The 24,339-nt window shown below is 47.0% G+C and overlaps 1 protein-coding gene across 1 annotated transcript in view; it reads right to left on the reverse strand.

Annotated features, from left to right (window-relative positions):
* The window catches only part of MYH13 (myosin heavy chain 13), a 47,442-nt gene that overhangs the window by 15,599 nt on the left and 7,504 nt on the right, over window positions 1–24,339 (reverse strand). Inside the window, exons 7-25 of the mRNA XM_084764351.1 lie at window positions 22,733–22,796; window positions 22,544–22,642; window positions 22,339–22,442; window positions 20,578–20,716; window positions 19,683–19,801; window positions 18,836–18,985; window positions 18,566–18,736; window positions 17,605–17,914; window positions 15,223–15,296; window positions 15,030–15,117; window positions 12,160–12,277; window positions 11,340–11,463; window positions 9,820–9,956; window positions 9,127–9,382; window positions 7,143–7,385; window positions 5,007–5,183; window positions 3,893–4,038; window positions 3,686–3,776; window positions 2,652–3,041 (exon numbers count right to left, since the gene is read on the reverse strand). Of these exons, the coding sequence (XP_084620477.1) occupies window positions 2,652–3,041; window positions 3,686–3,776; window positions 3,893–4,038; window positions 5,007–5,183; window positions 7,143–7,385; window positions 9,127–9,382; window positions 9,820–9,956; window positions 11,340–11,463; window positions 12,160–12,277; window positions 15,030–15,117; window positions 15,223–15,296; window positions 17,605–17,914; window positions 18,566–18,736; window positions 18,836–18,985; window positions 19,683–19,801; window positions 20,578–20,716; window positions 22,339–22,442; window positions 22,544–22,642; window positions 22,733–22,796 (3,000 nt within the window). The remainder of the gene's footprint in view (window positions 1–2,651; window positions 3,042–3,685; window positions 3,777–3,892; window positions 4,039–5,006; window positions 5,184–7,142; window positions 7,386–9,126; window positions 9,383–9,819; window positions 9,957–11,339; window positions 11,464–12,159; window positions 12,278–15,029; window positions 15,118–15,222; window positions 15,297–17,604; window positions 17,915–18,565; window positions 18,737–18,835; window positions 18,986–19,682; window positions 19,802–20,577; window positions 20,717–22,338; window positions 22,443–22,543; window positions 22,643–22,732; window positions 22,797–24,339) is intronic.

The following is a 24,339-nucleotide window of genomic DNA, read 5'->3' on the forward strand; positions in this document are numbered from 1 at the left end:
GGATAAGCATTCTGGGAAATGTCTTAAAGACGCCTCAGTAATTGGTGTCTTTTCTTGCTTATTTTTACACCTGCATTAATGTGCTGGCTAGGGGTCTGACCAAGTGGCAGAATGACCACTCAGCACATGTGAGGTCCTAGGCTCAATCCCCATCATCTCAAAGCAAACAAAACAAAATCAACCAACCAACCAACCAAACAAAAAAACAACAACAAAAAGTAAAAGCAAAAACAAAAACAAATGCTCATTTTGTGCTTCATTGCCCTAACTTTGTACACATGTACTCCTCAGTATTTATGGGTACCACATCCTTAGACTGAACTCACAGCAGATCCAAATGATTAAAACAGCTGTGTGTGGTGGTACACACATATAAATCCTAGCACTTGCACTTGGGAACTGAGGCAGGAGACTGCCACAAGTTCAGGGGCAAGCCTAGGCTGCACAGGGAAACCTTGTTTTTTAAAAACCTAAAGAAATGGAAATACTAAAGCAAACTGACTTGTGGGTAGCATGTGCGGATGATTTTAGCTTTGGTTTAATTCAGTTTTAGTTTTTGTTTGTTTGTTTGTTTTAAAGACAGGGTCTCCCTGTGCTGACCTGGCTGGCCTAGAACTCCATATGAAGCAGGGTGACCTTGAATTTACAGCAGCCCACCTTCTCTGTCTCCCAAGTGGAGGGGTCACAGGTGACCAAGCCTGAGACTTTTCCTTCAGGACGCTAGTCCCTGAATAACAGGGTATAGTGACTTTATCAGATTTTTACATTATCTGAGGAGGCGTGAGTTGTGGAAGATTTGGGTGGGAGGATGTGCACGCGAGAGAACATGAGCATAGTCTGTGCTGTCCTGTGAGGTCCTGCGCCATGGATTGGGTGTCCATAGAAGCACTGGAAACAAACCACCGCGGATACTAAGGGGTGACTATTCCTTTCTTTCTTTTCTGTTCTTTCCTCCCTCCCTCCCTCCCTCCAACCAACCAACCAACCAAACAAACAAAAAACAAAAAACAACAACAAAAAGTAAAAGCAAAAACAAAAGCAAATGCTCATTTTGTGCTTCATTGCCCTAACTTTGCCCGCCCTCCCTCCCTCCCTCCTTCCCTCCCTCCCTTTCTCCCTCCCTTTCTCCTGTCCCCCTCTCTACTCCTCCTCTTTGTTTTTGTTTTTGTTTTTGTTTTGTTTTGTTTTGTTTTGTTTTTGAGACAAGGTCTCATATAATCCAGGTTGGCCTCACTATGTCTAAGGATGACTTTGAACTTTTTTCCCCAAAGACACAGAAGTTCTGCTTGTCCTGGAACTCACAATGTAGACCAGGTTAGCCTCTAACTCACCAAGATCCACCTGCTTCTGCCTCCTAAGTGCTGGGATTACAGGTGTGGGTCACCACGCCACTCTGACTTTGAACTTTCAATCCTGCCTTACCCTCTCAAATGCTGGCATTAGGGGTGTGTGCCACCATTTCTGAATTGTGTTTTTTTTCTCTTTAAAAATATATATTTTATTTTTAATTAAGTATATGCATTTGGAGCAGGGTATGTGCACATGATTGTAGATGCCACTGAAGGCCAGAGTCCCTAGATCTCCTGGAGCTGGTCTTATAGGCAGTTGTGAGCCAGCAGACTTGTTGAGAAATGAACTTGGGTCCTCTGCAAGAGCCGTACATGTTCTTAGCCACTGAGCCATCTCTTCAGGCCTTTGTGCTTTTCCTTCAAGACCTCCAGCTCTAGTGTTTGATCTGTCTCAAGGTATGCTAATTGCATGCTAATTTCGTGCTAATTTCACACTGGCTGAGTCTTCCAGTGATAAACACTGTGGGATAAGACGTTGGCATGGAGAAAGCCATGGTGAGAAAGAAGCCCACGTGTTAGTCAAGCTTAGATTTAGTGCTTGAGCATGCCAGAAGGACTGGAAAAGCCAGCAAAGGTATCATGACCTTGACTGGTGGCAGATCGCTCAACCAAGTGGGAGCAACTTTGCTTTGCATTTTTCTGTTTTCTCAAAATTTATAAGTTGAAACTAAATCTCCATGTACTAAGAGGTAGGACATCTTGGGGCAGGTAATTAGGTCATGAGGAATCCACCTTTATAGGATGTCAATGTCTTTATTAAAGAGGTGCACATACCTTTAATCCCAGCATTCTGGAGGCACAGGCAGGCAAATCTCTGTGGGTTTGAGGCTAGCCTGGTCTACATAGGGTTCCAGGCCAGCCAAGGCTGCATGCTGAGAACTCGGTACAAAATTAACTAACCGACTAACTAACTAACTAACTAACTAACTAACTAACCAAATAGTTGAGAAATTGCTCCCTTGTTCTGACATTGGAGGACATGGAGAGGAGGCACCATCTTTGAAGCAGAGAGAGCTCCCTGGCCAAACACTGAGTGTACTGGTCACTTAATCTCAGACTTCCCAGCTCCCAAACTGTAAGCAACACTTCCGTTGTTTATAAAATTGTCCGGTCTAAGGTGTTTTGTTATAGTAGCCTCAGTTATTTGGGACATGTGACTTCAATGAATTTGAAGAGTTAGGAAAATCAGCAGTAGGGAAGATGGTAACAAATTAGAAGGCACAGTGAGTTTGGGGCATCAAATTCCACTAGCTCACAGGGTGGGAAGACATGGCTGCCAGGACCGGAAGGTCAGACAGATACCTTTGACTTGGAGACCGTTTCAATGTTGCTGGCCATGTCGTCAATCTCCATCTTCAGCTCGCTCTTCTCCTTCTCCAGCTTCTGCTTGACGCGCTGCAGGTTGTCAATCTGCTCGCCCAGCTCCGCCACGCTGTCCGCGTGCTTCTTCCTCAGGGCGGCTGCCGTGGCCTCGTGCTGCAGGGTGGCCTCCTCCAGGTCCCTGCGAAGTTTCTGGAACTCGGCCTCTCGTTTCTTGTTCATCTCGATCTGGGCCGAAGTGGCCCCACCGGCTTCTTCCAGCCTCTCGCTGATCTCCTCCAGTTCCCTGGAGAGGTCAGAGCGCTGCTTCTCAATTTTGGCTCTGACTGCGTGCTCTGCTTCTATTTCTTCCTCCAGTTCTTCTGTGCGGGCCTGAAAGGGGGCAGGGTAGTTAAGTTGTTTGGAAGCAGCCTAAGCATCGGTTGGGGAATGATCAGTCAGTTGCGTTGAGGGTCTGTTGTGATGCCAAGCAGCAACTCAATGCTGCAGCAAGTCTACTATGGAAAGCCCTGTAGAACACGAAGGTATCAAGGGGTAAGCTGCATCCTGAGCTTAGGATGAGAGGATTCCTGCTGAACATATGAAGACACCTGAATGAGTTTTTGCATATACACCGTATCTTCTCTCTGGGTCTTCAGCATATACCTACACACACAGCGGAAGGATCCTGAAAGATCCACATCCATCTGGACCTGGCAGCTCCTCTCCAGAGGACTGGAGGGCCCTGGGCTTAGGGACAGTGGTCAGGGCACTGTTACCAGTGACGATTAGCCAGCTAGGGCCCATTCTGATTCTTCTCAAGGAAATTTTTGCACCGCTTAGGAAACTTAAAATATTTCTTTCAAAAGCTATAGAAAGGGGCCCATTGTGGTGGTGTGCGGCTAAAGCAGGGAGGAGAAAGAAAAAGGGGGAAAAAGCAGCGTATAATGGCACAATAAGAAAAGAAAAGAAAAAAAAAGAGGGAGAAAGAGGAATCTGGGCGCCCCTGTGACTGGGGAGGGACCTGAGTCCCTCACCTGTAGTTCTTTAATCTTCTTTTGCAGCTGCAGACTGAGGACTTGCTCGTCGTCGATCCTGGCTTGTAACTGGCTCATCTCAAACTCCTTTCTGCAAGCAGACGGAACAGATGAGACAGCGTGTGAACCAGGGCCTGTTTACCGGAGGCCGTGCGCGCGGCTTCCGGCCTCACACGCAGGGGGATAGAACACACACGCAGGGCCTACTTCCTCAGTCTCTCTTCTATTTGCTGCTTGTCGCTCTCTAGGTCCATGATGGATTCCTGGGACATTTTCAGGTCTCCTTCCAGCTTCCTTTTCACTCTCTCCAAGTCAGCCCGCAGCTTCTTCTCCTGCTCTAAGCTGCCCTCGAGCTAGGAAGACACGGGGTGGAGATGGTGGTCCAAGGCTAAGGAAGCAGGTTTATCCACAGCAGCCAACGCAGTCATGCCTATGCCCTGTGGCCACCTGCCCCGGAATGAAGGAAACCAGCCTCCCATACTCTGCATCTCTGTCCTATATCTTAGGGGGTGGAAATCTTGGGGACCCTCTGGTACCTCTTTTCAGATCATATTCCCATTTGGCCTGCCCCAGGTCTTATCTTTCATAGAAACCAGTGAGGGCTGTGGGACAGGCACTGGGGAGGCCCATCACTCCTCCCCCACCTGCACCCCTCAGCCCTGAGGGTAGTCAGGCAAGGAACTCAAGTGTGTGTGTAGGACCAGGCACAGGAAAAGAAGGGTGCAGCAGGGAACGCACCAACCCTAGCCTTGTTAGATACCCACAAACGGTCTAGCCACAACAGGGAGTAAAAGGAGCTACCGTGAAATGCAGTTCTTAGGCCTGAACAGTAATTTATCATGGAAGAAAAAAAAAAACCTGTTCATTTTCCTGGCAGTAAATGGATGTCTTTTGTTTTTGTTTCTGCTTTTGGGGTGTTGCAGGTAGAAGTCAGGACCTCACCCATGCTGTACCCCCGAGTTACGCCCTTGCCTAGATGAGGTTTCACACACTGTAGAGGACAATTGGAGGTTTCTGAATCCGAGCTGCCTATCAGTAGATGCTGATGAGAACAGCAGTTTACACTTTACTGAGAACGTCATGTGTTGAACACTTTCCCTAGACATCCTCTGAAGTCTTGCTTTTTGTACATATCCCCAATTTGTAGGTGGGGACCGAGGCCTCACAAGGTCACATGACCTGCTTGTCACCTCAGATGTGTGTGGGGCTTGGGGTTGGGGCACAGCTGGAGTCTGGCTCTGACACCAGAATCAGAGCTCTCTAGATGGATTCCTTCCTACTCAGCCCTTCTTTGCAAAGCACGGAAGTCACATGTTCTCACGTCATCAGTCTGCTGTTCCAGCTTGACGTTGATCTTGACGAGGCCATTAACTTTATCTTCTTCAGCCTGTAGGTCATCCAGTGTCTGCTGATGGGCCTCCTGCAGAGACTTCTTTTCTTTCGTCAGCTTGGAAATGTTTTCTTCAAGGGCTGTCATTTCTTCAGAGAGATTCTTCACCTAGGAGAAAGTTGGCAACCCGTTTAATATTGAAACAATTAATCCAGCAGCTCCCAGCAACAAAAGCTATGGCTGCATCTCTGTGTCTCTAGCCCCATAGCATTCTGGGACAAGTAGCTTTTCAGTTCTCTCTCTCTCTCTCTCTCTCTCTCTCTCTCTCTCTCTCTCTGTCTCTCTCTCTCTAATTTGTTTATTATTTTAATTTTGTTCCATCTTATTTTTTAGAAAGGTCTTTGTATAGTTCCCAGGCTGGCTCCAACCTCCTGGGCTTAAGAGATCTTCCTGCTTTAGTCTCCAGAGTAGCCAAGACAAAGCATGTGTCACTGTACCAGCCAGCCTTGAAAGTTTTTGTGAAACGGTTTCTCATGTGGCCTGAAGTGACATCATATTTGATATATACCCAGGGATGGTCCTGAACTTCCAACCTTCCTGCCTCTACCTTCCGTATGCCGAGGTAAGGTTAGGAGCCACCATATTCAGTCCATTCACATAGTTCGGGGATCAGACTCAAAGCGAGGCCAACACTCCGCCAACTGCACTACAGCCCAGCCTTTTGAGTCTTCGTCCCTGGTCTAGCATGGTGTCTCATGTTCTTCCGTGAGGACTATTCTGTTCAGGGTGCATTATGTTTCACCAGGAAGGACACTATCAAAAAAATGCAAATGCACTAGGTGCGAAGGGCAATGCATCAATGTGTGCTTACTCATAGACACCCCCAAACATTCTCCAGGCAGGCTGGCGGGGTTCAGGAAGGGGAGGGAGAGGCCTGAGGTGTGAAGCTTAGTGTTGCTACACTGCTCATTTCATTTCCTTACACTTCTCCTCACTGAGCACGGGCTGCTTCCTCTCCATCTTTGTTACCTGATGGCTGGCCCCAGTGGTGTGCTGTGCTCTCTGCAGGACTCCACCACATCCTACAACATGGTTCCCATTTCTGTCCCAAGAAAAGCTACTGCAAGTGCCCACATGTGTGCAAGCATGTTTATATGTGTTTTCCCAAGACCTGGTGGGAGACTTGCTTGGTCTACACCCAGAACAGAATTGTGGGTTCATAGGGTATGTAGAATCTTTTCTTCCTTCCCTTCTTTGTTTCTTTGTTTCTCTCTCTCTCTCTCTCTCTCTCTCTCTCTCTCTCTCCCTTCTTCCCTCCCTCCTTTTCTCTCTCCCTCTCTCTTTTTCTTTCTATCTTTCTTTCATTTTTCCTTTCTTCCTTCCTTCCTTCCTTCCTTCCCTCCCTCCCTCTTTTCTTCCTCCCTTTTTATATGGGGTTCTTATATAGCCCTGGATCTCCTGGCTCTTGTCATATAGACCAGGCTAGCCCTGAACTTCCCATGATCTGGCTGTGTCTGCCTCCTGAGTGATGGGATTAAAGGCATTTAACACTATTCCTGGAAATTTTTTGCTTTGCATGTATGGGTATTTTGCCTGCATGTATGAACCTTTCTATCCATGTGTGTGCAATGCCCACAGAGTTCAGTTTGGACTGGAATTACAAACTGTTGTAAACCACCTTTGGAAGGGTAGCCAGTGCTCCTAACTGGTGAGCTGTCTCTCTAGCTGCTTCTTCTTCTTCTTGATTTTTTTTTCAAGACAGGGTTTCTCTGTGTAGCCTTAGCTGTCTTAGAACTCACTCAATAAACCAGGCTGGTCTTGAACTCATAGAGATTCACCTGCCTCTGCTTCCCAAAAGCTGGGATTAAAAGCTTGTGCCACCACCACCTGGCTGCCACTAGCTTCTTGATTGGGCTAAGTCATGCCAACTGGCTTTCCTACATCCCTCCAATAAAGTACCCCACTTCTGTCCAACCCTTGCTGTTATCCAGTTTTCTGCCTCCTTCATCACCTGCCTCACTCTGCAGCCATTTTTGTTGCTTCCCCTGGTCCGGGTTCCTGCCTCCCACTTCTAGGCAGTGAGTGAGGATTGGCGGGGTTCCTGTGAGGAGCCTTCAGTACACTCGCCTTGTTCTCCGTGGCGTGCTTTTCCTTCTCAACCTTAGTGAGGGTCAACTCCAGGTCGTCGATGTCTCTTTTGAGAGAAGAGCATTTGTCCTCCAGGCTCCTCTTCTTGGCAACCAGTTCAGAATTCACTTCCTCCTCCTCCTCCAGCCTCTCGGTCAGCTCCTTGACTTTCGCCTCCAGCTGGATCTTGCTTTTGATGAGGCCCTCGCACCGCTCCTCAGCGTCCATCAGATTTTCAGCTTCCTGAAAGAGCCAGCTCACTGTAAGCTCTGGTCAGTTACTTTATAAACCCTGGGGAGCAAAGGCCGGACCGCCTAAAATCCTACACCCAAACTGAGCTGCAGAGTGGATCAGCTAAACGTGCACACGGGCATTTACACATATGTCACTTATACGAGCTCTTAAACACCGAGGACATCATCACCTGACAGCTAATCACTCAAAGTAATTTCACACGAAGGTGTTCATGGAGTTGCAGCTTCACGGCAAACTCCAAAGCCTCTAACTTTGGATGACTGCAGGTGCCTGTGTATTTCAGGCTTCCCCCAGTCAAAAACCACATGATCCGTGTACTCCATGCTATACAGAGCAGATTGATGCTTTCACAACTGTACTACCTGTTAACTTTCAACAGAAGGGGGCTGTCCACGTGCCTTTACCTGTACTTCCTCCAGCCAAAGAACCGGAGATCAAAAACACACAGGAGTAGGTGACTGAGTCAGTCCATGCCACAGAAGACTGTAGCAAGTTTTGTGAATGGGACCGAGATTGGCTAATTATGGTTTCCTTAAGCTAAATCAGCGGCCACCTTCCTGTTGTAGAACATTTGACACACTAGATTCACCATACGGGGAATGGGTCGAAGGAGAGTGGGAAGAATCCGTGCCAGTGCTCTCCGAGCCTCTTACACCCAAGCACACCCTGGGCACTGGATGTGTGTCAAGCATGCCGGTTCCTTGACAACCATCCACACGTGACCACACATTTTTGGATGAGAGAACAAAGGTAGGAAGAGGAGAACGAGCTGGCTGAAGTCACACAGCTACCAGGAGGGGGGCCTGGGAGGTTAACCCAGCCGCCTGTAGGACTCCGAGCCTTGGAAGGTGGTGCTCCTGTGGAGAGCTCTCTACCCCCGAGGCGAGTGTACACAGGGCAGATGCAACATCTCTGAGGGTTATTGAGAGAAAAACCCCAAATGTTTTGGAAAAGAGACAGTTATGCAGGCCAGAACATTGTGACCTGCAGGCATGGCTCCATTTGCCCCCATTTCTTTGGTAAAAATGAATTATCTAAAGCGCTTTTCAGAGGATAATCTTATTATTGAAAATCATGTGTGGAAAATTACTTTCTGTTTTCAGTTACGTAATTTAACTTTAATGATGTATTTTTACTGATACATTCTTTAAAAACATGTGCATTTAAAGATTTACAAATATTTTATGTGCACGAGTGAGTGTTTTGCCTGCATGTGTGTGTGTGCATGTGGAGGTGAAAAGGGTTGAGTCCCCTAGAACTGGAGCCGCAGGTGGTTGTCATCCACCATGTGGGGGCTGGGAACTGAACCCAGGTCCTCTGCAAGGACACGTGTTCTTATCCACTGAGCCATCTCTTCATCCCCAAGACGTGCACTTTTGACAGATCTTTTTGTATTGTTTTGTTTTTTGTTAATATTGTTTCCTAGGCATCAGAACTCATGGAAATCCCCCTGCCTTAGATTTCTGAGTAGGTATGAACAATACAATACCAAAAAATACGTCAAAATCTGCTGTGGAAGACAGAAGAGACCATAGAGAGCATAAATTCACTCTGACGTGTTTTCTGGGGAAGCCAAGGCCAGTCCTGCTTCTACTGACTGGGTAGTACTGCAATACACGACACGGCCACTGGGTGGCACCACTGCCTCTTAAATAGACAGCTCATGGGTACCGCCTGCTCTTTCGCTGTCCAGGGAATCTGTATTTTGTACTCTCGAGCAGAAACTTACAGACTGGACTTGCAACTGGAGGTCATTTTTTTCCTGCAGCAGGGAGACCATTTTCTCCTCCAGCTCTTTCCGGCGGGCCTCAGATCTAGCCAGTTCTTCCTTGGCTCGTTCGAAGTCCTCCTTCATGGTGGCCATCTCCTTCTCAGCCTCTGCACTCTTCAGCAGTGGCTTGATCTTGAAGAACAGGTTCATCCAGGGCCAGTGCTTGACGTTCATGAAGGAGCGAACGTTGTACTGGATGCAGAAGATGGACTCCCTGTACAACCACGGGACTCGGATTAATTACCCACGGTACTTAGCCAGACCAGAGGTTTACTTGTGCCAGGCCCTCCTTCGCCTAACTATAACAACGCCTTTGTCTGAAGTACTGACAGTCTGCCTGTGTCTGCTCTGCATGCCTCTGTGAACTGTTAGAAGGCAGGGTTCATTGTCATATCCCCCGTGTACAGGATGGCTGCTCAGTCAATGCTGGCCAAATGCATGCATGCATGAATGAACGAATAAATGAATGAATGAATGAATGAGTAGATGAATGAATGAATGAATGAGTAGATGAATGAATGAGTAGATGAATGAATGAATGAGTAGATGAATGAATGAATGAGTAGATGAGTATGCAAAGACCCAAGGCAGGGAGTCATAACCAGCTGCTGAGTAGGCGGGGTGGGTGAGAGAGGTGAGACTCTGCCTTACCTTCTCTCCATCATTTTCTTGAACTCCACCCTCATCAGGTAGCCCCTGCACACGGCCTGCGTGCGTGTCATCAGGGTCACCAGCTTCTCGTCTCTCATCTCTTCCAGAAGCCCCAGGAGCCCAGCTTTGAAAAACACCTGCGTTAAAAGAGAGACAAGCCGGCCTTCGTCCTCGGCAGGTGTTCATTGGGCCTCATGGCGGAGCCCATTTCTTCCCTGTTCTGACACCGAAGGCGCTTCTGGGTCTCCCTTTCCAGGGGCTTTGGTCTCTGTATTTGCACCTCCTGGGCTCCTGGTAGGACAGTGTGCTCTGAAGTAGCTTCCAGGTCCATCAGCCCCCTGGGCTGGTTCCGCAGAGCCCATGTAGAGGCAATCAGGACAAACCCGGAAGGTAACCACAGGACAAAAATGTGCCCAAAATAGGAGAGGAACACAAAGGTATCTGCGTCCCATCTCCTGGGCTCTCTGCCCCACTCTCAGACCATTGCCCCAATGCCCCAAGCAGGACTATCCTCTGAATCAGCTGGGAGCCTGGCCTCTTCTTCGGGAGCTTCAGAGCCGGGCTGGCATGGGAACCGACCATCGGCGTTCAGTGGTCCCCATCTGACGCATATATCCAGGTGGCCTTGCCCTCCTGGGTCCTGCGTGTCTTCTGATCTCCCCAGAACTCAATGAATTGAGCACCGCTCCTTATCAGCTGCCACCTTAGCTACTGTGAGGAGTCAGTGAAGTTTGTCTGGATGGCCGTGCACTGGCCCTTCCCTTGGTTCTAGTAATCCTTCGCAAGTCATGGCTCACCCTGGCGGCGTCTGTCCTGTGTTCTATGCACTGTGAGGCTCTTTCCTCCCCTTTGGGAGCCTCTCTCCTGCATCTCTCTAGAACACCAGGGTTCCCCTGCTGGCTGCCCCTTTTTCTTTCTTTCTTTCTTTCTTTCTTTCTTTCTTTCTTTCTTTCTTTCTTTCCTAATGTAGCATTTATTGGAAAATTTCCCTTGATTATTAGATGCAAATAGTATAAATAATTTTAATATAGTAACAATGGTTTATTTAAAGATGATCTGTAATCATAATCCAGTTAAGACATTTTACACTTCAAAAGAATGAGAAAGTGATGTTAAAACCATTAAAGGGTTTGACCAAAAGGAATATTGTGGCTTTTCTACTACTACATAGTAGAAAATGCTACGTATTTAATCAAACAGGTGTGGATTATCTGTAAGGACCTCTTGCTGAAGCAGGTAGAAGCTACGGTTACCCACAAATCCCACTGCGTCATCCCCACTATGCTCTTCTTCCTTTACAGAAGAGGATTACAGCTTGCTGCCCCTTTTTCTAACATAAGCTTCTTACCACTTAAAAACCCACACAGAGACAGAGCCCTTAGCCACAGTCTGGGGACTCCTCTACCTGGGCTGCAAGACAAGGCTGGTCAAGTTGACCGGAAGAAGAAAGACCCTTCCCTCTGGCCAGCAGACAAGCTGCCAAGGTTGCAGGAGTTTCCGGGCAGGCCACCTGTTCTCACCTTGGTATGGCCGAACCGGAACTGCTCTCGGTCTACGTCAATGGAGTTCAGGAGCTTCTCGGAGGCGTTCTTGCTGTCGATAAACTGCCCTTCTGGGATAGCACTGGCATTAAGGATCCGGTACCTGAAGAGAGGAGGCAGTGGCTTTGACCTCTCAGGAAGGTCTTGGGCCTTCTAGAACCTTCTGCTTCAGCCTTAAGAAGCTGAATTACTGTTCTGCTAGACTGGGAGAAAGGGGGAGTCCAGACGTGGATTCTAGTGTGTGGTGGAGGGAGAGAAGCATGCGAGATGGAAGATAAGGTGACACACGTTTCAGGAAATTTGCCTTCAGAGGAAATGGCCCTTATCTGACCTGGAGGAGCTTTGAATTTAATTGTGGCTTTGAGGCCTCAGACCTCTCAAGGGGTCTGGACCTCTGGAAGGAAAGAGGTAGCTAGAGCAGTGGGTTTCAACTGGAATATTTGGCTCCTCGGGAACACCTGGCAATGTCTGGCACTTTTGATGGTCATAGCACAGGAACATGGCGTGTTGCTTGCTACCAGCATCCTTGAGTAGAAGCTGGTGATGCTGCTAGGATCCTCTGATGTACAAGAGCACCTCCCTCTTTAAAGTGACAACCAGGCTAGGTCTGACCATACTGATAGGTCACTCAGGGCCTTCCCAAGAGGTTATCCTTCCGGCAAAATGAACTATACAGAACCCCCGAGAACACCCGAGAAGCGTGCTAGTTTACCAGCCACCCAAGGCTGCCGCCAAGGATGGAGTATGTGTGCAAAAGCCGTCCCCAAAGGAGATAGATACATGGAAGAGGTGAACCTACCGCTGCTTGAAGTCAGCATAGAGGATCCGGCTGGGGAACCCTTTCCTGCAGATCCGGATGCCCTCCAGGACCCCATTGCAGCGCAGTTGGTGCATGACTAAGTAGTGGTCCATCACACCTGGGAATGGGGGGAGGGGCAGTTGCTCGCTTTTGCTACTTAACTTTGATGATCTGAGACACCAGGAACTTCTTCAGAACACACCAACTTGAGTGTGTTGATACCAGCACTAAGTGGAAGGCTGGGGTGGGGGTGGGGGCAGGGGGAGACTGCGACTTGTATAGCAAGGCCCACAGAGGAAATTGCCCCAGTCTTCCTGGGAGACTCCGGCACCTCCATGGCCATAGGAATAAGAGATTTATCCTGACAGAAGCCCTACTGTTTTAACTGGCCTCTGAGGAAAGGCAGGGTGTGTGGAAAGGCCCTGGGGCTTCTCATTAGACAACTGAAGAGTCTTATCTCTGCTCAAGGGTGAGCATGTTTAATGTGCAGAGCCTGCGAAGCCAGATCAGAAACAAAATCAAGAAGGAAACCGTGGTAGGGGCTGAAGGCTGAGTGTAGAGAGCTGGCAGCCATCTGCTCAGCATCTGCCTCAAGAGAGGCCTATGTCAGAGATGTCATGGCCACTCTTGGTAACCAGCCTGGCCAGAGGGTTAGAGGAGAGACACTGTGGCTGTGGTGGCTTCTCACCGTCAGCTCTCTAAGCTGCTGGGGAGGGGACACAACTACTGCTGGCTTTGACTTCATCTTATAGACATCTCTAAGTGTCCACAGGCTTTTTTTTCCTGCTTGCTGAAGAGGGATCATCATAACAGCTTTCACAGCTTAACCAGAACTGTAGCCGCTTCCAGTGCAATAACTGCCATCTCTGTGTGATGACCTTACATACTTAGACTCATTAACAAGGACTCATCTTAGTTGCCACAGACAGTGCAAACATACAACACTGCCGCCACTACCCAAAGGTCCGCTGGATGGGACTGACTGAGGCTGAGGAGGAAATCCATCTGTCAGGATTCCAGAAGTTGTGAAGGAACCTTAGGTGTCTTCTAGTCTGGTCCTCCTCCCAGTTGGTTCCTTTCCTTTTTGATGGTAGTGGCTTCATTTTACTGATATTTTGAATAGAAAATCCATCTAAGTGGCTCTTCAAATTCAAGGCTACTGTTAAAGTTTCTCCTTCAGCTTTATCAAGAAATGAATTACTGTTTTTGGAAAACTGGCAAATTTCTACTTTTTGATGATATTAGAGAAAAACTTAAATATATAAGTGAACTTATTTTTAATAACATATTGGTATTCATTTTTTCATGATTTTATAACATGCATTGGTTTTGTTATATTTTTCACTTTTTACATTTCTTCTTAGTATTCACTGATTTTTAATTTTAACATATACACAAAACATTATGATTATGTATATTAATGAGACACATTATATTTCAATACACGAATGCAATTCGTACTGGGTTCAAATCCCGACTGTGCTATTTACCAACTGGGTGAAAGGGGACCTTCTAGGCCTTGAAAAAATGAGAAAATAAGGACCGGATGCTCCCAGGTGGGCGTTGAAGAGAAGATCCTATCGTAGATGTGTGGGAGAAGCACAGACTCAGGCATCTGCAATGGTCCAGACTGACCATGGCCAGCCGACTTAGCCGGGCCATGGGGTGGGGGCAGTGAGAGAGGAAGAGGAGAGGAGAGGGGGCGAGGAGAGTGCCCAGGAACCCAGAGAGCAAGAGACCAACACACCAAGAGGACATGTAGCCAAAATGGCTGCGTTATATAGGAGTCCAAGAAACTGGGGGAAGGGAAGTGAGGGGAGGGGAGGGAGGGCTGAGAAGTGCTCAGAGGAGCACTCTGTAACAGAATGGACAGAACTGAAAGACTGGCGGGCAGTGGTCTGCTTTGATATGTCCAATAGGCACCTCAGGCACAGGTTAATGGAAGAGCCATAGTCCAGTCCTTTCTGCAAGACCAAAGGAGAAGGACTCCTTTTTGGCAAGTAGAGCCTACCTTCTTAGACGCTAGGGTTTTTGTCCAAACGCTGGACTTTGGGGAAAGGAATTTCTTAAGAGCTAATATGTCTCAACTTCTTCATTTGCAAAATATGGAAACTAGCAGCTTCTACTTCTGAGGTGTAGGACTGGGTTGAAGTGGGTAACAGGATTAAAACAGCCCCTAGCATGTGGAAAGGAGCCACTTGGAGGTGTGTTATTGCTGTGGCCTGAAGCAACCAGACAAGGTCAAGGCTATAACTGCATGAACATGACGGGGGAAAGGCAGAATTATAAACTGGTCAAGCCTCTGCACCTGGAAGAAAACCTAGGGACCACCATTTGGTGATGGCCAAGATGTGTACCCACTGGGGCCGCGACAGAGAGGCCTTTTCTAAAACTCCACAGGAGAATCTTATGGTCAGACAGGATGCTGTGGGAGACTTTGCAAGGCAGTGGCAGGCCTGAGGCAAGACCATCAGTCTTCCCAGGTCCCTCTCACTGAAACAGACTAAGAGTTCTGAATTGACATCATGTGGTCTTGGCTCCCAGCCCTGAGGAGATGCTCTCTCTAGCTGGCCAGGGACAGTTCTTTACTGCCTTTGTATTAAGACGCTGAAACTGGTTTTGTCCCCCTTTTGGATTTTTGAGACAGTCTTGCTATGCTGCCCAGGCTGACATCAAAGTCATAGCCTTTTGCCTCAGCCTCAGGGACTCTGGGGTTAGCAGTGTGCACAGCTATGCCCCATGTTTCGAACTTTAAACGGCGTCCTGAGCCAGCGTCTCCTCTCCTCTCTTCAGCCCACCCTTAGGATTTTACAGACATTTCAGGGAGTCCTGTTCTCATCGAATAATTGCTAGCCCAGGGCGCTACTCACCAGGAGTCTTGGTCTCATTGGGAATCAGGCATCGCACAAAGTGAGGGTGGGTACTCCTTAAATTGGTCATCAATTTGTTTAAATTTTCCTGGGACACAGATCAAAGCAAACACATGTCTCTTAGCGCATACCATTTCGTCGGGCAGAGAAGCTAGCGAAGGGGGAAGAAGGTACCAGAACGTGAGCCACATACCCTGAACACAGCCGACACTGTCTGGAAAGAGGAGCCTTTCTTCTTCCCGCCCTTCTTGCTTCCCGCGGAGTCACCTGCAGATGGATGCACAGAGCTGGGGTCAGGTGCAACACAGAGGCTCTGTACAGCTGTCCTCCGAGCCACCAACAGGAGTGTTGGCTGCCTCTTGGGCTGTTCTCAGCACACACCTAGGCCGCCCAGATTTGGGGACACTCGGCTTGATCACTGTGCTTATGAGCTGGGGCAGGATGTGGTGACATTTAGTGTAATGCACAACCTGAGTGCAGAGGGACAGTCCTTTCCCCTGGGGGAAATCTGACATTTAATCAAATGGGTGGAGACACCTTTTCCATGGTGGGACCCTCTCTCTCAGGTGTTTGCCGCTTTTACTATTAATTCATTAGTTTTGGTTTTTGAGACTGGGTCTGGCCATGTAGGCCAGGCTAGCTTTGAACTTGCAGCAATCCTTCTGCCTCAACTACCCCAGTACTGGGATGATAGGAATAGGCCTTGGTAACCTGGAATCTGCCTTTGTGAGGAAGAAACTGAAATTAACAAGACTATGTTTTTTTCAAGATTATTCTATAGTCTTTTTTTTCCCTCTCTTTTTCTGGGAGAAACAGCTTAATTTCTTGTCTCAGTTTGACGTCAGTGATGTTTGGTCTAGTTTTACTGAACGCCTCTCTTTCATATTTAGCCTCTGAAACTTAATCATGGTTCAGCTTGAGGGGATATCCTCTCTCTTTTCATCATACTCCTGTCACTTAGCCCTCTCTGTACCTAGGAGCTAACAGGAACATATATTTGGGTCAGGGAGGGGAGGCCAGAAAGCCTTTTCTCAGCTCTATATTCAGTCAGTTGTTCTAATAATGTCTTGACATTGTCCCTCAGTGAGGCTACCTTACAAGACAGTTAAAGGTATCCTGGTCAAACTAAAAAAAAAAAATCACTTTATCGTTTAAGTTTAAATTGTGATCGTTGATTATAATTCCCTGCCCAAAGTATAACTAGACATTAGCTCTTAAGAATCATGAAATTATCTACCAAATTACTACCTTGCATGCATTTTAAAGCAAATAAATAAATTAATTAATGTATGCACTTAAGTGGTCACTATTTTAAATTATATCTTGACAGTTATTTAATGTGTCACACGTATTAATACAGGTAATGAAAAAAATGGAGTAGAAACTTTGGAAATTGGTGCCATATGCTGTGTAACTACTTGAGGAGCAACTACTACAGTTTCCCAAGCCATCAGACATAGAGACCAGCTGTGGCAGCACACTCAAGCACCCCAGCACTTGGGAATGTGAGGCATTACAAGTTTGGGCATTCAGGGCTACATATCGAATTATAGGATAGCTTGAGCTTCAAAATGAGACTATGTCTCAAACAAGCACGCATTGCTGCCACATATCTATGCCACCGACTGGACAAGGCACTAAGACATCACATGACCCTGCATTTGTTTTCCTAGGTGTATACTCAGGGTGCTGAGAACAGATAAGCACATGGCAAACAACCGAACACGCACACTTACCGAAACCCTATTCGCAGTAGCCAGAAAATGGAGACAGCCCAGTTAGCCACAGACTGGAGAAGGGAGAGGCAAAGTGAAGGCTGTCTGTGCACTGAGATATAACTGTCTCTCAGACGGAATCAAGAATTAATCCTTGCTGCAGCATGCACAAACTTGGATAGGGCCTGAGTGAAAGGCCCTATCGTGTCTGATTCCACTTCTATGTAATTTCCACAAAAGGCCAAACGTAAGTCCAGCCAGCCTCAGCCATGCAGAAGCCCAAATCCGTGACCGCATCGTTCTTTATATTAAAGTCTTGGTGCTGTCCCTAAGTCAGGCCACAGATACCCTGACCAGCCTCGAGAGAATAACCCAGAGTGACAGAAGGTAGAGCCGAGATTCCCAGGCTCTAGGGACAGGAATGGTGAGAGTCCGCTTATGGATTACAGGGATGATAAGATGTTCTTACATTTTATACTGGTGATGACTGCCCAGAATTACAAACATACTAAAAAACAAAAACAAAACAAAACAAAACAAAGAAAAAAAAAAAACAACTAACTAACCAAACAAACAAAAACCCCACCCCAAATCCCATTGGACCTTTTAAGTACTAATTTTATTGTATTTCAATCACACCTTAATTTAAAAAAAAATCATTAAATAGTGAATATTGACTACCTTGTCTATTTAGGGTCAGATTCACCTTCATGGAGCTCAGTGTTTTAAGGGGAATGATGGGAGGAGGAAGAAAGATGGAGGCAAGAGCCTGAAGCTCAGGTTGGGCTGTCTGCTCTATGAGCCGCTTCAGGGTGTGTGGATGATTGCACAGAGCTTTCCCCGAGGGAAAAGGGTCTCACCTCCTTCTGCACCTGCGTAGTTGGAGAAGAGGAAGGACAACAGCTTCAGGGAGGACTTCTGGTACAGCCCCACCACGGTCTCATTCAGAGGGTCCTTGTTCTTGTCCAGCCAGCCGGCGATGTTGTAGTCCACGGTGCCCGCATAGTGCACCAGGGAGAAGTGGGCCTCAGCCTTGCCCTTGGCTGGCTTGGGCTTCTGGAAGTTGTTGGATTTTCCCAGGTGCTGGTCGTACAGCTTGTTCTTGAAGGAGGTGTCTGTCGCCTTGGGGAACATGCACTCCTCTTCCAGGATGGAGAAGATGCCCATGGGCTAGAAAGAGGATGGCAGAGGTGGTGTCTTTATAGCTAAGAGGCCAGGCCAGTGGTTCCATGGTTGGAGAAAGCAAAGAGAAAGCCATTGGTGCCACCCCTGTGGTGGCGAGAGTGCCGGAATGTGAGCTAAGGGGACAAGGCTCCTGGTTTGTGTGATGCAGTAACAGAACAGATGTAGATACAAAGAATGGAGTCTTGCTGGGTAGAACCTCATAATCCTCCTGTTTCAGATCCCCAAATATTGGGGTTACAGGAATGCACCACCTCACCCAGCATGGAAGTCCTTTGTAACATTTAACACCACCCCCTTTTTCCCATGGTAACTTCCCACTAAGAACACCACTGTCCCCATCTCGCCTCTTTGAATTTTGGGACAGGTCAGTAGGTAAGAGATGCCACAATGCATGTTGGGATTCCACTGATATGCTTGTGGTCTTGTATTTTAACCACTTGGGCACCCACCTCCATAAGTGTGAGAACAGTTCTGAGTGTTTCTGGAGTCTCCCTCTTTCTAAGCTTACCCTCTCTGCAAAGGGTGGTTCAGCTATCTGAAGAAGAGAGGGGTTCGGGATGCCCATTTATGAGCAGAGCAGAGGCAGATGAGCAAAGCAAGGGTGACAACCATGGAGGAAAGAAGGAACATCCCTACCTTCTCAATGAGCTCGATGCAGGCGGCCAGGTCCATCCCGAAGTCGATGAACTCCCAGTCGATGCCTTCCTTCTTGTACTCCTCCTGCTCCAGCACGAACATGTGGTGGTTGAAGAACTGCTGCAGCTTCTCGTTGGTGAAGTTGATGCACAGCTGCTCCAGGCTGTTGAACTGGGTGAAAATATGAAAAGAGTTTAAGTCTGAAAAATAAAATCCACGTGAGTGAATTTGGCAACAGAGCTAAGCCAGTCACTCGCCCAGACAACTCACGTCAAAGATCTCAAAGCCAGCGATGTCCAAGACGCCGATGAAGTACTGCCTGGGCTGCTTGGTGTCCAGCTGCTGGTTGATGCGGGTGACCATCCACAGGAACATCTTCTCATAGACGGCCTTGGCCAGGGCGCCCACGGAATTGGTCACCTTGAGACAGGACCATCCATTTAACATTCATATTAAATAATTATTCCACACTTGTTGGTTGCGTGAAGTCAAAGCTTAAAGTAGACATCATGACTGTCAAAAGTAATTGAATGTTGACAATTTCACATTGTTCGGCACCTTATTAAGTACTTCTTAAGATAGCTGTCCAGCTCATGACAGTCTCCTTTCTGTAAGAACAATTCCACTAAAAACATAGTTTCTTAACAGCTATGCTTACAGCACACGCCTCCCGGAGAAGCCTTGACGCAAACTGGATGTGTAAGTGTTTCTTGACAGAATTTGGAATTGGGATCCAAAGATATTAGTCTGAATCTCGGGTTGAGAGTGGAAACATGGAGGTGTGAATATGAGAGGTCCGAGGAAGATCTCAGGCAGGAGTGGTGGGAGATGCTGTTCTAGCAAAGATACAGTCTTGGAGAGAGATAATAGCATGTGGAGCCCCCGAAGAAGTCAGAGAGAGGCTGCCCCGCCTTCATTTCCCTATGACCGGCCCTCATAGCACCTAGTGGCATGCCTGCATTTGCATCTTTGTGTCGCCCCTGAGATCTAAGGATAATATCTCCTTTCGGGCAGAAGTCAGTTCCACATAACTTTCCAAACGTAACTAGGAGAATGCTGCAGACATGGCTAAACTAGCAGCCCATCTAAGTCAACCGGATTCCAAAAATTTTGTTACCTGCTGGACATTCTGTCCCTTGGTGACGTACTCGTTCCCAACCTTCACTCTTGGACAGCACAGGCCTTTCAGCATCTCCGCAGAATTCAGTCCCATCAGGTATCCGGCTTTGTCAGCCACTAACAAAGAAGAGACAGGGTATTGTACAAAGTAGAAGCCACTGGCCTCTTCAGTTAGCCCAGGCTCCTTCTAGCAACATGTCTCTTGATCAAGCCAATATGGTTACATAGTACAATTCTACACTAGCCAGGGTTACATAGTGAGATCCTGTCTCAAAATAACAACAACAAAATTGCATCTTTGCTGGGCACCTTAGTACCGCTGTTTATGTTGTAGCAGATGCTAAAGTCGTCTAGAGATGATGTGCAGTGCATTGGAGGGTGTATGTCAGTTCATCAACACTAGCACAGTTTATACAGGGGAGTTCACCAGCAGACGGCTTTAGTAGGTGCCGGTGAGTTCCTGTTAGCATGAAGATTTGGTCACCATTTTTTGCATCAGGATTAAGTTCAATAGATGTCAAGGTAGGAGTAATAGGAGGAAGAAAACGTGAGTCTCTTTTTATCAGTTTTCTCATTGTAAACCCAAATTATCAGGACAGTATCTGGGACATTAATATTAGTATGCATAGAGAGGAAGTGATGTTCACATAGGACTAGCCCTCCGTTCAAGTCCACCTTAAAAATCAGGCAAACTTTGATGATGAGAGTAGATGCCTATTTGACACTATAAGTGAGTGGACTTGTTTGGACATGAACAACAAGCCTCGCACAACTCAAATTCAGAGTGTATAATTTTGGAAGAACAGCAAAGTTTATCTCACATAGCATAGGCTCGGGCCACACGTGAACACAGATGTGGAACCAAATCCCGCCCCCTCCTCAGATGCAATTACCTTCGGTGCCATCTGGCTCTGCCTGTTCCTCTCTCTGCTTCTGCTTGAACTTCATGTTCCCATAATGCATCACGGCCCCCGTCAGCTTGTAGATCCCAACTTTCTCCTCTGGGCTGAAGCCCAGGATGTCAATGGCATTCTAGAAGGAAGAAAAGGGACTCGGAAGCCTTGTCGTGTGTCATTATGAAACAGCATTTGCTCACACAAGTGTTACTTTTTGATGAACTTCTTGGGGGGATAAAATCCCCCAAAGACATTCTTCTCTTAGGCTGTTAACTGCCACCCAAGAGAAATGTCACCAGTAGGGGGAGCAGTAGGAGAGCTAAGGTGTAGACATCTTTGGTGTGATGGGCCCTTGTCTGTGGATTGAGTCACCAACAACCGAAAATATTTGAGGGCAAATTCACTGTACTGAGCATATAATACAGGCGTTCCCATTTTCCAGGTGTGTTGATGCTGGATGTGGCTTTGTAGATTTACAAAGCTCATGCCTGAGAACTAGATAATCTTTTTAAATGGCACAATATCCTGATACTTTTAAGGATAAGTTTGTGATTTTGTGTTGGGTCACATCCACAGCCGCCTTTGGCCACATGCATGACCTACATGCATGCCTATATAACACAGATGTCTACCATTCACACTGTCTTAGGCAATGCAGTCTAGAGAGTGCTTAAAGTACACAGGCGAACAAGTGCAGAGACTGTGGCACTCTATAGAAAGCACATGAGTGTCAGAGTGTCAAGGTACAAGGATTTCCAGGAAACCAATTTGCCACAGACACTGAAGGACAGGCTCAGGAGAGCCTTTCTCTGGGGCTGAAGCACCCCAAACTGAAGACTAAGGAAACCATTACCTTTGGTTTATTTGATTGTGAAATTTTTTCTACTTGCTCTAGACAATGAATTTTACCTGGAAACACCACAGAATAAAGGTAAGGATGATGGGTAATTGAGGTGGCCTGACGAAGGACAACACTCATTTCCATAGCTTTTGAAGCTTCTGTGAGGGTGAAGCCAGCAAGAACAGAGACTTCAACCCCACTCCTAGCTGGGCATACTTGGGGTTAGACATGTTTACATCTACAGACAGACATTGTATTTTCCTTTAAGATTCTAAGAGTCAGATTTCCGACCCATAAAACAGAGGAATAGTGGTACCCGTGTCAAAGATGCTTTTAAGACTTAAGTGAATGATGAAAGTAAAGTTAGTTGTCTCTGTGGTGTGTCCATGCTCAACACATTTGGTTGTTACTACTACGATGATTTAGATCTGCAGAGAATCCCACAAAGATAAAGGTTACACGTGTGCCTGGTGTGCTGAGGAGGCGCCTGGCCCGAGTCTAGGGTGAAGATAGGAGGGAAACGGAAGAGGACACTGCTGGGTGGAGGGTCTTTGTTTTTTCTGCTTCGTACTTTTCTGCAATCAGAAAATGTCCAACTAATCTTAACAAACATCATAAATGTAAAAAGAGAGAGAGAGAGAGAGAGAGAGAGAGAGAGAGAGAGAGAGATTTGTATCAAAATGCAGAAAACAGAAGTGGTAGCCTGCTTTGTAGAACTTTATGGAGTCCCATTTCAAAGTATTGGACTGTACTTGGGAATTATTGGGATGAGGTATTTAAAGTGTTGGGTCGGGGAAATCTGTAAGTCTAATCAGCCAGTGTCTCTGGCTCCCCATTTTCCCATGAGCTCAGTAAGATGCCTCTCAGCTCATTAACCCAGTCATGCTCTATGCAAACAAGTAAAATCACACGCTTACATCAGTTGCCAACAGTTCCTCGCTGTCATCGATGCTCGCTACCGTGACCTCTCCTTGGCTCACGAAGGGGAAGTCGAAGGGGTTGGTTGAAATCAGAAGCAAGTCTGTGAAGGAGGGAGACCCTTTGACCCCTCAGGCAGCACTCAGCCTGGGTACTGTCCCCACAACTGTTCAGGAAGCTAAGACCAGCACCTCTGAAGCTTACCAATTAGTTCTGGCTTCTTGTTTGACATGATTTGGTAAAAAATGTGATAGCTTCTTTCACTGGATAACTGGAATGTCACTCTGGATTTTTCCAGGAGATCTAAAGTAACAACAACAACAACCGTGTGATTGCAGATTCCTAAGAGGTACCTTTAGTTAAGCCTCATGTTTATTCATTGTATAGACTCACAGGTTTCAATGTCCGCTGATGCTAGCTTCCCTGTGGCTCCAAAGTGGATCCGAATGAACTTCCCCTGTCCAACAGCAGATTGACAGACAAGTTATTTTATTTATGCTGCCTCTGATTCCTGGAGAGATGCTACCACCAATGAGTAGAAAGTAGGTAGAGGGGTATGGCTGGGAGTGATGCCAGAAACACAAACGCTTCCTTCCTCCCTGTTTGCCTGACACCCATTTGCTTACCCAGACTGGGTCATCCAAGGCTATAAGAAATCTACCCAGATGCTGATCCTGTTTCTGCATCTCTGGGGAAGGCCCACTGGCTCACTTTCTGACTTCTCTGCTTGGGACCACATCTGTATTGGTTGCCTCCTTGATCTCATCTCTGGGCTATCACACTCTTCCTAGTACCTTAGAATTCATAGCTGTCTGTCTGGTTTCTGTTCGGCCTCTGGAGGACACTTCTAAGATTTCTCACCTCAGTTTTTCGTGATATTACCTAACGGCAAATCCATCTTCCAGGCTCAGCCCCAGGCCAGTCTCCCTGACTCCCAAATGAACAGCACAGAGTCTGTGTTCTCTCTCTCTCTCTCTCTCTCTCTCTCTCTCTCTCTCTCTCTCTCTCTCTCTCTCTCTCTCTCTCACACACACACACACACACACATGTGTATAAGATACTATATACCAAATCTGAGATAAAAATACTTGTGTGTCATTTATATAACATAGTTATGCAATTATATCGATGTATAATTTACAATGATAGTATGTGCACACAATGTATGTATTCTTTTCTTACATTGTACACTTAACTGGCCCTCTACCATACTGTGTGTGAATTTGAGAGCAAGTCTTGCCAGATCTGTTTCCTTATACAGTCTGGAATGTGTTCAGTCCTCAACAGTTTCATGAGTAGTCTATGAAAAGTTAGAGAAGTCTTCAGTCTTCAGTAGCTTAATGGAGGACAGTGAAAGCCACCCTTAGTGTGCAAATGTCTGTAGGGTGGAGTAGATGGGTTTGATTGTGACTCTAAATCAGGACAAAGTGAAGTGGCCTAATGAATAAGAGGTACATATGCATTGGGTGTGCCAATGCAGAGTTCCCAAAGACATTGCTTCCACTTAAGCTCAACAGAATAACCAAGCTGAGCTGGGTGTGTATAACACACACACACATACACACACACACACACACACACACACACACACACACACACACACACACACCAAACACCTGCATCCCCCACCAAAGGGTGAGGCTTAGCTGTACCCAGGAAGACAAGTGTGCATGGGGCAGTGAGTTGAGTTCAAGGACTATAACCAAGGAAGGAAAGTAAGGGCTCATAGCCACAGTATCTAAGAGATGCATCATCCTTCTAATTAGTACCCATTTGGTCTTTCTGGGGGAGAGGGAGATTATGGGATGCCAGCTTGAGGTTACCCAGCTAGTGAAGTGTGTGAGAGCTCATGCACTTTCACAACTGGGAGCCTTCAGTGGGGCTCCCAGTGAAGTTGGTCAAGATCATTCGTCTGTTGCTGACAGTGCTGGCTGTGGGGAGAACTCTGAGCCCTTGATCTCCTGGCCAAGGAAGTTAAATAGAGAAATGAACATGCATTA

Source organism: Acomys minous (genome assembly GCF_964271855.1).
Source record: "Acomys minous genome assembly, chromosome: 16".
Lineage (NCBI taxonomy): Eukaryota > Metazoa > Chordata > Mammalia > Rodentia > Muridae > Acomys > Acomys minous.